General features: G+C 37.0%; 3 protein-coding genes across 4 annotated transcripts in view; 2 read left to right on the plus strand and 1 right to left on the minus strand.

Moving 5' to 3' along the window:
- The window catches only part of Bma-utp-20, a gene marked incomplete at both ends in the record, with an annotated part of 28935 nt that extends 27677 nt beyond the window's left edge, over positions 1-1258 (plus strand). For both annotated transcript variants that reach the window (XM_043077920.1, XM_043077921.1), the window contains 5 exons: positions 46-242; positions 365-493; positions 644-767; positions 889-1031; positions 1163-1258. In XM_043077920.1, coding sequence (XP_042933854.1) covers positions 46-242; positions 365-493; positions 644-767; positions 889-1031; positions 1163-1258 — 689 coding nt within the window. The remainder of the gene's footprint in view (positions 1-45; positions 243-364; positions 494-643; positions 768-888; positions 1032-1162) is intronic.
- Positions 1259-3531: 2273 nt separating this feature from the next.
- Bm10265 (Uncharacterized protein) lies at positions 3532-5411 on the plus strand (the record flags this gene model as incomplete). Its single annotated transcript, XM_043077922.1, has 6 exons — positions 3532-3609; positions 3886-4020; positions 4164-4258; positions 4599-4820; positions 4882-5001; positions 5363-5411. 6 exons carry the CDS (start codon positions 3532-3534, stop codon positions 5409-5411), a joined length of 699 nt encoding a protein of 232 aa, XP_042933856.1.
- Positions 5412-7099: 1688 nt separating this feature from the next.
- Bm6587 (EGF-like domain containing protein) lies at positions 7100-12494 on the minus strand (the record flags this gene model as incomplete). The annotated part of the gene is made up of 15 exons (XM_043077923.1): positions 7100-7225; positions 7431-7534; positions 7755-7873; positions 8198-8315; positions 8434-8511; positions 8680-8817; positions 8939-9049; positions 9221-9331; positions 9984-10091; positions 10267-10380; positions 10500-10792; positions 10984-11134; positions 11456-11589; positions 11911-12172; positions 12278-12494. 15 exons carry the CDS (start codon positions 12492-12494, stop codon positions 7100-7102), a joined length of 2184 nt encoding a protein of 727 aa, XP_042933857.1.
- Between the last annotated feature and the right edge of the window lie 1221 nt (positions 12495-13715).

The raw sequence follows: 13715 nt of genomic DNA on the forward strand, positions 1-13715 counted from the left end.
ATTTAGCTACAGTTATTATTTAGATCAGTTCACGATTATTTTTAGGAGAAATGGGTCCTTTTGCGCGATGCAGCAAATCACCAACTGTTCAGCTATCTGCAGCTCGATTTCTTGGCTCATTATTTTCCATTCTGAATAAAGATTACATGTTGTCACGAAGTGATCCATCTGTCCGAGAGTTCTTGCAGTGGACACTGGCGCAGATGAAAACTTACCAACTAACCAACGAACTAGCTGAACAGGTTGGATTTCTGAAATCATAAAAATTTTCTTTTTTCTTTAATTGATCCATTATCTATTTTATACCATCAGCTAGTTCCACTGATGTTTTTAAACTTTATTTATATGTATGTTGCTGTTTCAGGTAGCGAAGAACTTGGTATACCTTTTTGATGTAGTTGCTCAATCAGATAATGATCTTCGGTGGCTATGTCACAGATTAAGTGTGTTGTGTAATTTTGAGTTAGTCAAGCTGCCAGCTGAAAATATTCGAGTGAGACTTCTTTTACATATTCTCTTGCTTTTGAACTGTGGATTTTTTTTTTTTTTTTTTCTTCCAAATTGAAAGTATTTTCACGTAAATTTGCTTATTCAGCGACAGAAGATATCAACTTTATTTCAACTGTGTAATTTCACATTGCAGAGAATCAATGTTTTTAAAGTGACAGCAGTCATCGTCTTGAAAATTGATCCTAGCCGAAGCAATATTGTGATACAATCATTATTGCCTTCTCTCTGTCGTGAAATGCAAGGCAAATCAACACAAAGTACATTTTATGAAATCATCATTAATTAAAAAAACTACTGCTAAGTTCCTATAGCTTCCAAATATTAGGGCTGAAGTGCCATTATATCGGATGTATGGATCATAATCATAATCTGTTCAAGGCACTGAAATATTGCAAAAGGTCGCAGTAGAAGTAGCGGATACAATAAAAGGAAGGATTGGTGACGAGGAATTTACAAAACAGGTAGCTGAATGCAATAAATTGTTCGCCGCTAAACTTGAAGGAAGGAAACGAAGAAGAAAGGTTGGCTGATTGTTGTGGAATTCTTTTATCATTCTCTTTCGAAACTGCTAACGTCGTTTGTTTGAAACATTCGAACAGAAATTATGCGTTAACGTTAACATCATTTTCTACAATTGATTTCAAAATTATAGGAAGAGGCTGTTTTGGACCCGACTAGCGCGGCACGAAAGAAAATTCGAAAAAATAAGTTGAAACGAAAGGTGAAAAAAAGACGAACAGCTGACTGAATATAATTTCATAGTTTATTCCTTCAGATGCATTTGTGGTTGAATAGATTTGCTACATACACACCTCCGAGAAGCTTTCCAGTTTGCCAGTTTTGCTAATTTTGTTATTTGTTGTATTGACATTCATTGTTGTGTAACATAAACTGAACTCAAACATGTCTCTATGGGGATCAGTCAATTTACATTAAAATTATGTATTATCAAGTAGTATAGAAGAAGGAGTACAGATAATTTTTAAATCTAGAAACACTGAAGTATGAAGTTTCTGCTTAGAAGTGCTGTTTGTCAGTCCATCATCTTCCCTGCTCTATGTTCGATCATTTTTGCATTAGTTGTTTATATAACGTTCAATAGTAAAAAAGATCGGAAAGTAGTGAGGACGAGTAGAACTGCAAAGAAGGCTTTTACTAAAAAATGCTTACGCTATAGACTGAAGTGCAGAAGTGGAAGACTTTGCTTTAAAACATGAAATAAGTAGTGCAAAAGACATGTTTCGTTAATCGGATTAATTGTGAGTAAGGGTTGTTTGGACATTATCACGATGAGAACAAACATGACGTAATAAGTAATGATGGAAAAATGGTGTGGGAGGAAGGACGCTTCTGTATGACGCGAAAAAGCAGATTGTTTCCTCTTTAGCAAAAACCGGAGCAGCGGTGCAGCTTCGACTAATGATCTCGACCAACTCCAGAAGATGATGTCATTAGCAGTATTTAGAAATTCGTCTGGAATGATGCAGTTAGAGAGCAATTTACACAGATGGAATTTCTCCTCCAAGGTCAAATCACGGTAGCTTTTGGTGGACTTCATTTTAAACAAGTTAGTCAGACTGAGTAACGAAGTCAAGAAAAAACATCATGGAAGGTTGCTTCCCTTCTTATCCTTGGTTGTCGTCTTTAGACGTATCACTAATTTCGTAGTGTTTTATCACAGCGATAAAATCAGGTGTTGGTGATCGGTGATCGGTAATCTTGCTAGTATTGGTACTTCTGAAAGTAATGTTATTTCTACTTTCTGTTACCTTATTTGATAAGAGAGAGAGAGAGAGAGAGGGCCATCGAATGTATTACAATTTGTTTACAGCAGCAATGCATATATAGTTCTATAGTATTCCTCTATTTAATGGAAAAACAAATAGGTGGGAAGTTGAAATGTGACGAAGAGTTCCGGTTTTGCTGGTGAAAAAAATAATTAAAGCTAGAAAACAAGTAAGGGTGGAAGAGTAATGAGAAGAGAGTTGAAATGATTCAGCTCTGAATACCCACCTGTTTCAGTTTCTCAGAAAGATCATGCTGAGTCTTGCTTTCTCTGTTTTACTTTTACTTTTCTATCCAACTCTGTTCAAGTTTGCTGTAGGTTAGATTTTCCCTTCCTTCCGTTTCTTCCCATTTCGAGTTTTGCATCTGAAAATATTGCAGCGGCGTGATCACATAGAAGATCATTTCGGTTTTGCATGATTTTTTGCGAGATTTACTAATTACCTGCGATACTGTTACCTTGCTCGAACTACTCTTAGTAATGATGCATTCATTACAAGAAGCAATGATGGCAGCAATTTATTGAGATAAGGGTCACTGATTTTGTGATGTGGACAGAAGGTCATCATCCCTCACGAGAGTATCACGAGAGCCTTTGGGATAAAGAAGCATTTCCTTTCCTATTGTGAGTCTCATATCAGAAGGAGAGAAGAGAAGTGAAACCAGGAATGATTATTACCATCTTTTCTTGTTTTTGTTGATTGCCCGCAAATGCATCCTTGTGGACTGATCTCTGAGAGAAAACAGAAAGCAAAAGAAGAACTTTTCATAATTTCTTAACCTCTAAATGGAATAAACCTCTCTCTCTCCTCAGCTTCAATAGTCTTAATTAACACCTCTTCCTTCTGCTGCTGTTGCTGCTGTTACTATTAAGAAACACATGCTAATTCAATATTTAGAATTTAAAGCAGCAGCACTTCCTGCCAGATTCCCGACTGCTACAACATGGAAATTTTATTCCACACAACAAACATGTCGACAGTCTTATAAACTAGGGTAGCAAACATCTGACACTGACGACAGCTGACAACAGCACCAGTCAAGAATATACCCGAGTAATACTGGTCACCTCTCAGAGATGCTTTAAGAGAGAGATTTGCTAGCGTCGCAGTAAAATATCGTTACTTGCGCATTTGTCTCCGCTTCATATGCTAACAGAGCACAGTTCAATATTTCAATAAAATGATGATGTTTAGGAGACGCACTAGGAGACTCACTTACCTCATTTGAAATTCGATGTTCCTCTCTTTCTGCTCTTCACTGCTACTATGCTACGTGCTAATGCAAACAGGTCGAACTGATCTTTTGCGTGCTGTAAGTTTTCTTTTTCCTTGCTAGCTTGAGTGATGTGATGCAAGCTTCAGTAAAATTAGAAGAGTGCTCAGCTTCTTATAAAATTTCTTGTTGGGAACAATCATTTCTGTGAATTGAAGACAATGCATAGGAATAAATAAAGCAAATGACTGCTCTCTGGCGGAGAAAGAAATACTGCGAATAGCTACCCGAGATATCTGAGATAACTCGGGTGAATTCTATAGTCTAAAATTTGCTTCTGTTTCTTTTCCTCTGCAAATCTTAACTCTTTCCTAGGGAAGCATGCAATCAACGCTCACGAATGAGACTATCAGAGAGTGCTGGTGTGAGGAAGAAGACATTTGCATGAAGGACGTTGAGTTGAAGTTGCAGAAGTGTCTCGACAGATGCTGGGCTCGAGATGCCACCAAGGTCAATACAAGTTTTCTTCTCGTCTTCCTTACTCCATTCTCTCTCTCTCTCTCCCTCTGGTTACTTTATTGGAGTGAATAAACTCTTCTAAATTGTTAAAAGCTCGATGGTTAGCACTGGCCAGTAAAAAAGGTTATATTTAGGTGACGTTAAGGCCTGATGACCTACGGCAATGTTTTATTCAGCAAAAACCGATCGTTGATCACTTGGTTACTTGTGTTAAATCCAATATGAAATGGTCTGTTTATTGTGCTATCCAATTTTTGATGACTTCTGATGTAATCGTCTAATTTTCAAATTATTAAAATTTATCGAAATTGATAGCGGAATGATTTTTTTTTTCCTTTTACAATGAATTTTTCCTCACTTTATCATGTAATTTTAAATTTGCACTGAGAGGCGATTATTTCATTGCTAAATTTCATATGAAGAATGATAAATTATAAAAGAAGAAGACACTTTCTTTTCTTCCATTGGTTGATGAGAAGAAGAAGCGGAAGTGGTCATCAATAACAGTATCAGAAGTGGTAGTTTGTCAACTGTTCATATCAGTAGCAGAGTTTCATATACTTTTTCAGTTGCGCTGACTCAAAGTATGGACCTCAGATACCGAAGCAGGACATTGGGAAAATTATTAATCTGACAGGAGAAAAGCTGGAGGAAGCAGAAAGTAAAATTATTACAAATCCTACGCTTCAGCCAATTCAAAAAGTGCTTGATGCTGTAATCGAAATCGGGAAATGTGTCAAAGATTGCGCCATGGAAGGCGACGGTCTCGAAGAGTGCTTTGAGAGCTATACGTTAGTCCACCGATTTCACTACCTGATTTATCGCGCAAAACGTAGCGTTGCTTCTTTGCAGATGCCAGCCATGCGTACACGTGAATCGAATGCAAGGAACAGTCCGGAGATGTTTCAAGCACGTAGACTGGAGAAGGGCTGTCGGAGAACTGTGTAATTGTACCGTAGAATCCGGTGTTAGGTAACACTTCCTGGACCACAGAAACTGTATTATTGTTTGTATTATCATTTGTGTAGGTCGAAAAAATTGCTAGGCCAATCACTAGGCTTATTTCTAGGCACTCCCTGCTACTCATTCTACCTATGCCTATACTGAACTTCTGTTGTTGTGGTCGTTCAAACGCATTTTAATGTGCCAAATTCGAGAGATCAATAATTTTTGCTTTACTTTTTTCCCATCAAATATTTTGGGTCTTGGGTTGATGATCTCTTCAATCCTTGTTGAACATTTTCTCAGACCTTGTATTCTCTTTTGACCGTTTCAATTACTTCCACTTCCTTGGCTTTCCATTTCATATTTTAGTGCACAGTTTTATTTTCAGTGGATTAAAGAATTTTTGTCCATTGCTCAATTTGGCGTCAATAAAATAAAAATGATTGGCCTCAAAAGATGAAGAAGCAAAGTGATATATGATAGGGACGCCAGCAGACTGTGGTCGAAACGACAGATTTTCGTTGTCACAATTATCACTGTGCTTATCATATCACTAAAGCAACGATTATCAAATCCTCAAGTCTTCAAATTAGTAAACGCATCTTTCTTCCTTTCTTTTGAAATTTCAAAAATTAAAGTTCCTTTCCTTACTTTCCGTTTTATCGTGGCTAGCTTATCTCTGCACTATAAATCATATATCGAACTTCTGTAAAATTAATTTCCGTTGTAACTTTCGATATTTCACCGCCATCGAACTATTATCATTTCTTCACAATGTCATTCAAAATATTTCTTTCTTTGAAACCATAAAAATTGCTTATGCTTGCACACTGCTGCATCACATCACTGTCAAACTCGTGAATATTTATTTCCAAGTGCTGATGTGGATGCGCAAGTGTCGCAGATCTTCCCAAACAGACCATCAGTTATTCAGGTAAACAGTAAGGTGTTTTAATTAATACTCGCAATTTGAGCAACCAATAAATATAAGTAAATGAGTAGACGAATGGCTACGCTTAATTTCAAAAAATGATTAGAGAGAATGAGATATGAATACATTTCATCCATTCCTTTGCACATTTTCAGAATCTCCTTTAAAAAAATTTGTGGTATTAAAAAGGTCAAGTAAGGTCACATCACGTTTATTGCTTTCTTCAGAAACTACCGAATTAAGGACGATAAAAGCGCTAATACTATGACAGAACGTTTTCAAATTTTAGATTCAGTAAAATATTATGTTACTTTAAAAAGTAAAATATTATGTTACTTTAAACTAGCACGCGCTGTTTTTTGCGTGCTGTAGAAAGGCGACAATTCGGCGAGACACTTTGTCATATCATTTTGTTTAAGCGCCTGCTAAAGAAAATTACTGAAAATATTTTAGTTACAGTCAAGGGATGGTATCATATGAGTTCATCAAGCTTCTCTTGGCTGTGACTTCTGAATTAGCAAATTAATGTAAGCTACTGGCAATTAATTATTTCAAGTAACATGTCTAAGTTGAAATCAAAGATTTAATATACATTACATTCCATACATAATTAATAACACAATCATCTTTGCTGAGAGCAACATCCATTATTCGGGGACAAGGAGCAATTTCAAATATACCGCTGACCAACATATCTTATCTTTGTTTACTTTATAACAAACAATTAGTCTAACGTCTAAATTAAACATGTCAAAGTTGAAAGTTGCTGATAAAATCGCAAACTATGACTATGACAGTTTCAGCTGCTCACTGAATTTATATGTTAACACTAACAAATACAAATACAAACAATTCCTGAAATGATACATTTGAACTAATGCTCTGCGGAGGTCTCGTCCTATCGATCAGTTCCGTCACAAGCACAGGCACTTCCTGTCCCTATTCTAAAAACTTTGCACAAACGGAGCTCAGTTCCAACTCTCAACAATGCAACGAGCTATATTCCTGTCCGCTGCGGCACATTTCAAATTTCCGTAGCAGCAACAAATCAAAAAGTTGATTTGCCGTTGTTACTTCAACAGTGCTGTGAAAATGTATTAAAGCATCGGTACATTTAAGCCATACAACAAATGCAATGACAAAGAGAATGAGCAAAGCAATATGTACAAACAACATTCAGGTATGCTGAAGAGATCACAGGTATTCAATATTGACTATTTTGTCGTATCGCTTGCTGATACTTCGATTTCTACCGTCCAAATCTTTCTTCGTCAAACTTTGCACTAACCTTTTGTCAGTTCTCGAAAATGTTCGATGTAACTGGAAATAAAATGACTCTTCTTGGACATTGTTGTCACACTGACAGCTCCTTCCTTCATCTCTCTCATTCATGCAAATATTTTTTCAATTATTCGACGACAGAAAAGGCAATCTGTCGGCGTTGTACGACTTCAAACCTCAAAGAGATAAATTGCTGCTGCCAAGATAAGATAGTGTTGGATTTTCGGGCATTACTAAATGTTACCTCCAGCGGTAAACTGTTGGCTGTATATGATAGCACAGAGCGATACACTGGAGTAAGCTGAATACTGTTCGAACGTAATTCACCTTCTTCTATCATTATCTGACCTAAAATCAGCACTTGGTGTGTATGCCGTGGCAAACGTAACATAGTTTCACGTACGACTATTGCGGATACAACGTTCTCAAGCTAATTAATCTTGGCCTTAGTAAACAGAGCACTTCAAAATGTAGCGTTAGATTCTTCATCACAAAGATGACTGTCAACATCGTAGCAATATTTAAACAACGGAAATATAAATTGAAAGTTAGGTTTTTGCTTTCTTACCGAGATTACTTGCTGTGATAAGTGCCACCAGAGGTTTGCCTTCCGGATTCGGACTAATTGTAAAGAAACCGTAGTGTATGTGCTGATCAGTACTGTCATTCCTGTTTATTGCTATCGATCTGAACATTTTAAGCAATCAAAAGAATTGGGAATTGAAGAGTAGTTATTATTCGGAAATCTATCGAAGTAACTGGGTTATCCGATGAATGCATAGGTAAGAAAGAAAATATCGTAAATACCGTTTAAGGTTGAATCTATGTAAATAGTAGATTGGAAGCAATAAATGATTCTCACTTTAAAAAAAATTATCATTTTGGCAGAATAATACCTTACTAACACTTAAATTTCAAATAAATTCAGGTTGAGTGAGATCAGACTTAAGCCAGCAATAGATTATGTGAAACATCAGTTTTGACGTGAATGATATTCTTGTGTCAACATACGTGAAATTGATGCTCGGCTTGCCAAATACCAATACATCAGCGACAGTAATTGTAAGAATTTCCGTGTAAGATATTCCTTCGAAATCTGTCACGTAGTCTATAGTACGTGAACGTGTACCTAAATGGACGACAGAATGTGTTGTTTTCACTTGAAGCATTCTAGCTATTTTACAGCTAAAGTTATCAGAATAAAGTGGACATAACACTGACCAACAGCTGATTTATTTATAACTTACCATTTACTTCAGCCTTCCATATGCCAATCATCCAAGATAGTGGAAGTAAAATTGGAGCAAGCGGTTTTGTCGTTTTCACTGAAATTTACTTCTGAAAATCTCAAGGTAATGAGAGCTAATTCTGAGGAAGTTAATTCCCAATGGATGCAAACTGACTAGCTGTTCTTCCCTTCCTCAAAGCAAAACCGTTTGCGCTAATTGCTGAATTGCTGAATACATTAAGGAATGCTATGCTAAAAAGCAAACCAGTCTCGTTGGAATAAGTGCACTGCCCACAAGATGCAGCGCAATTGTCATCGAAAAATCGCGTATGATCACGCATCTGCTCACATTGACCCTGCTGCTTCCACTGATCGCAACTGCCGTAAATATCTTGACAAGGCCCTTAACACTCACCTCGTTTAACAGAAAAGAAAATGCTGACCATGCTATGTCACTGCATTCATCTTCATCTTAAATAGTACAATATGACAAATGCGCCTAGTTAAATTTTGTTGGAACTAACGATCGCAGTCTTTCCCCATCCATCCTGGCCGGCAGATACAGGAATAATCGTTCCATTTATCAGTGCATTTCGCACCGTTTTTACAGCGTCGAAAGTTGCATTCATTGATTTCTGCAAAAAAATAAACGTTACACATCAAAATGGACACTATGAGGCTCGTGGAGAGTAGAGCCCAGTCCAGTACTGTTGGCTCTGGACTAGAAGAACTCAGACTAGAAGAACCAGCACACTGATTGTTCTCTGGGTGAGGTAGAGAGAAGGATTTTAAATTAATAAAGCTACCGCGTTCACAGTATCTTCCAGAAGCGCCGGGTGGACATTTACAGCCCAGCTCACCGCTACTCTTTTCCACACAAGTGCCATTTCTCCTGCACAGGTTAGGATCACATTTTCCTGCAAATGTTGCTCACAGCCCTTTCACGAAGATTAATTAATTATATGTCATCATTTGAAATTAACGAATTTCAGTGAAGAATGTCATTGCATCAAAGTGTCCGGTCCTGTCCATCCGAGAGAGGTGTATAAGATATGAAAGAATAGAATATGCGTAATGTAGAAGATTGTAAGCCATGATGATTTTAAGATGAACTGGAGACATACTAATTTCAATAGCCTTCCAATAGCAATCAATCAAAACCGGAAAATTCCCACAGTTTTTCGGAAAATGCAAATTGGGAATGAAATGCTTCATCAAATTTGTACATGAGTAAGTATTTTAAGTGTATCGATTTGTTCAAAGTTTATCTTTCAAGTAGCACACTCTTGCTAAATTTGATAAAACCACCTGCAGGAACGGAAAGGTCATCATCAATCAAATTGCAAGCATTCCATCTTCCTGGATAAAGTGGTTATCTCTTATTGCTTCAATAAAGACTTCCTTTGCAGAAAGGCCTGTATATAAGGTCGGGTCGCAATTGACATTCTCATTGATAACTGAGTGATTAGTTCATCTTATGTTTGATAACTTTTTAAATTGGATCAGTGTCTACTCGAAATTAAATGCAACGAAATGATTAAACAAATATTAAGAGATGCGGAAACGCACGTGTGCAGAATTTGCCGGCGTAGTCCTTCCAACAGACGCACTGATAAGAGTCCTTCATGTTGACACATTTCCCCGATACGCAGCTATGTCCGACACAATGATCTTTCGCTGAAGTGAATTAAATTGAGGAATTGAAGTTGATGGAATTTTTATTCATTTGGAATAATATTTGCAGGGGTATAATACTGTTCCGGAAGATTGTGTCTTCTACACGTAGAAATGATCCGGAAAGTGACCATTGAGCTTGCTACTAATTAGAAGGAAAGAAAGGATAAATTCCAACTTTGGCACAGTGGACCAGTCCATCCTTCCTTGCAGGAGCAAGTAAAGCCCACTTCCGCGCCAGTGTCCAAACGACATCGCCCGCCGTTTTCGCACGGGTTCTCGATGCATTTATCTGAAAAGCATTTTAATCACTGCTTGTCAACATCCTGTATAAATTTTCAGACGGATGCATGTCAGCCATAAGTCTAAATTCGATATTGGTCAGATAGATAGATGGTGATGCGAACTTACCCATTCCTGTAATTGTCGTCATTTTCAGTTTTGTTTTGGTCGGTACATTTCCCATAAAGATTTTCGGGAAGCGACCCTCATAAACATGTTCAAACCCATCCAACTTTTCAGTCTGTGGCTTCCACGATACAGAGGTGCGGGTCAACGGAAATCTTGTCGGTGTGGGATTACCAGATTCCTCTAAGGGAGCAGTGAACGGTATATGAGTTGATGGCTCTTTCTCGTTTATTTCTTCTTCAACTTCATTTTCATGACGATAAGCCAAATCTCGTAATGTTTCCGGAATCGACGGTCTTTAAAGCATAAATTTAGACAATAATCAGCTTAGATTGGAGTTAGAGTTGGCACTTTGATGTGTCCGAGATAATATTTTTACATTTTTAGGACGGAACCAACAACATTCAGGAAGTTGAAGATGATCTCTGACCTGATGAAAATAAAGCGAATACTTTCACTCTCTCCATTTCTCTCCAAGAATTTTTACCTTTGAAGCATATGCTTTTCATAGATTGTGTATTGAATACTACTGGCTTTTCCGTCGATAATTGTAAAATTTCCAGTATTTTCCGCAGCGGACACAACTCGTTTGTAGTGATGGCTGTTCTTCGGAGATTCAACAGGTTTTCCCTTCTTAGCTACAAAAGATGGAAGTAACATTGCAAAATTTTTCTCTGGAAAACCCATAAGTAATCGTTTGAAAAAAAGGTGAAAATACCAAAGACTTTACCTAACGTAGACCTTGCTTCAAAAAGTTGCCCAATGAAGAAGGCAGGGTAACTTCAACGGGACAAAACTTACTCTCTTTCACTTCTTTCGTGGATCAAATAAGAAATGTTTTTTTTTTTTTTTTTTCTCAGACATATCTGTTCAGAAATTTCAAATAAATTATTTAGAAAAGAAAAATAAAAATTTAAGTAAAATTATCAATTTAATCTGGTTTGAAGCATAAAAGAGACCAGAAAGTTTTACAGCCACTTTCTTATCATCGATAAGATTGATTTGCTTTCTCTTCCAAGTGATAGGAATGATGAAGCCACTTTCCGGTTGCCACCTCTCCCAATAAATTTTATCTTCCTCAGCGATCGTTAACCTGGCAGTATCAGTTCATTCATGGTGTTTTAAATAAAAACTTAAATCGAAAATTAACTACAATTGCACTTCTCATGTCGATTTTTACTCATTCATTTTTTTTTTTTTTCCAATCTAAAATGGACAGAATAAGAGATGCTAACTTTCTATGCAAGTTCAAAGTTGAAAGGTTATTTTGTGACTGTAGTGCAATTGGCATTTCCATTGAATTACCCTTGGGTATCTTTCTCATCCAATACAAATTCAATCAAAACAAAAGTTTGAGAGTTAGAACTGGATTAAAGATTTTGCTACAGTTGCAAAAAGCAATGTGAAAAGCTACATGAATTGGACGGCACCAATATCTTTGTCAGTAGTCCATTCCAGTTGTACAATGAATTTCTGCGAATCATCGCTATGCGTCACTGAATCCTGCAAACCTGAACCATGCGGATCGCAGTTCTGAATCCGAATCCCGAATGTCTCCCAGCTTTCATTCTCGATGAAACGGCCCCCTTTCAAAGACCCGAGCAAAAAACCATTTTCGTTCGCTAGCCGCCCTTGCAGCAGTAAGCCACGAAAATGTGCAAAGCCAATCAGACGAACTGCAATGGAAATAATTTCTGACTATTTGCTTATTTTCGATTCAATTCGTTTGCTCTTTGACCTTTGGATTAAATTGACACGCAAATTTCATTTACACTACTTACTGGTATAAATCTTTCCTGGCTCATAGTACCGTGCTTCACGTCCTTTGGCATCCATAAAGTGAAATTCGAATGGTGGCGACGTTTCCTGCGGTTTACCGTGCACTATCCGATTCATTCGCATTGAGTGACGCATCATGCAGTGAAAACCACTGAATTCAGTAAGAGCTGCTTGAAGGGAAGTCCAAACACCTGTGGTGACCAAAATGAATAATAGCATTGCCCCTTAAAAATAACTACAAATTTGAAAATATCCAGAAAGTATTCGGTCAGAGCAAAGTAGTGAACAACGCTGGACTCAATTATCCGGTAAACAGGATTTGCCATAAGTACATGACATGCAAAGTTAAGGTTCTGTCGGAATTTGTTAATACACTTTCCTCTTCCTTCTGCTTTTCATTTTCTTGCATACCAACCAATACGATCCGGAAGTTAAGCATAGACAAGACAGTTTAAGGCGAATTAATTTAAGGAAAGAGAGAGAGAGAGAGAGGACAGAGTTCCTATTGGGTCACCTGGATGAAAGTTGTCAATGTCAACCAGGTAGTGGAAAGGGAAGTAATGCTTATGCACATGAACTAGAATATCGTCTTGCTTCTTATTATTATAAGCTCGTTTTTATTTGCTCCGGAAAATTGCGGAATAGAACTGAGAGTAAAATAAACTAATAAATAAACATGACAGTAAACAACTCAACACTGATTGCAAAGCATGCAACAGAGTTCCTCCAGAAATTTAAAAGATCAAAGTTTTCTTGACAACATTTGTGTCTGTCTAGATGAATCTGAAGAAAGAATGACTCTTGAAATGTCACCATCATTTAATGAGTAAAACTATCTCAATCTTTTTTTAATTTCTTTTGTTAAAAAAATTGCACTGAAACTCAACAACGCGAATCATATTTCGTTTTTTTTTTTTTTTTTTTTTTTTTTTTTAAAGGTCAGAAAGGAGTAGATAACTGCAATAAAAGTGATCAATAGAGCGATATGTCAGAAAGGGTCGAATCAGATTGAGTCAGGTCAGGTTATCGCAGGGTTAGTTACGTCATCGGAAACATGTCGTAAAAGGAAAAAATCATTTTGAGATTTAAATGTTATTTTGAAAGTCCGTCCGTTTCTTTCTGAATATGTCGGATGTGTGAAAATGAGCAACTTCTTTGACAGCAGAAGAAGTCTAAATTGAAACAAAAAAAATTCCGCCTTTTTAATAAAAGGCGAAAGTGCCGCTGAAGGATGTACTCGAAAACCAGATTCTCGCATCATTGTAAAACCTGCAGAGTTTTGGGTGGGAAATGTCCGAAGAGATGGATGGACAAGAATCTTTAAAGGCCTGTTATTAGTGCACAGCAACGTGAATTGCTGACAACTATGATGAAGATGATTTATTTTAAATTAGATGAAATACATTTAAAAGACTGACTTTATTACCACCTCACTCTCAC

The sequence above is a fragment of the Brugia malayi genome, assembly GCF_000002995.4.
Source record: "Brugia malayi strain FR3 genome assembly, contig: Bm_v4_Chr2_contig_001, whole genome shotgun sequence".
NCBI lineage: Eukaryota > Metazoa > Nematoda > Chromadorea > Rhabditida > Onchocercidae > Brugia > Brugia malayi.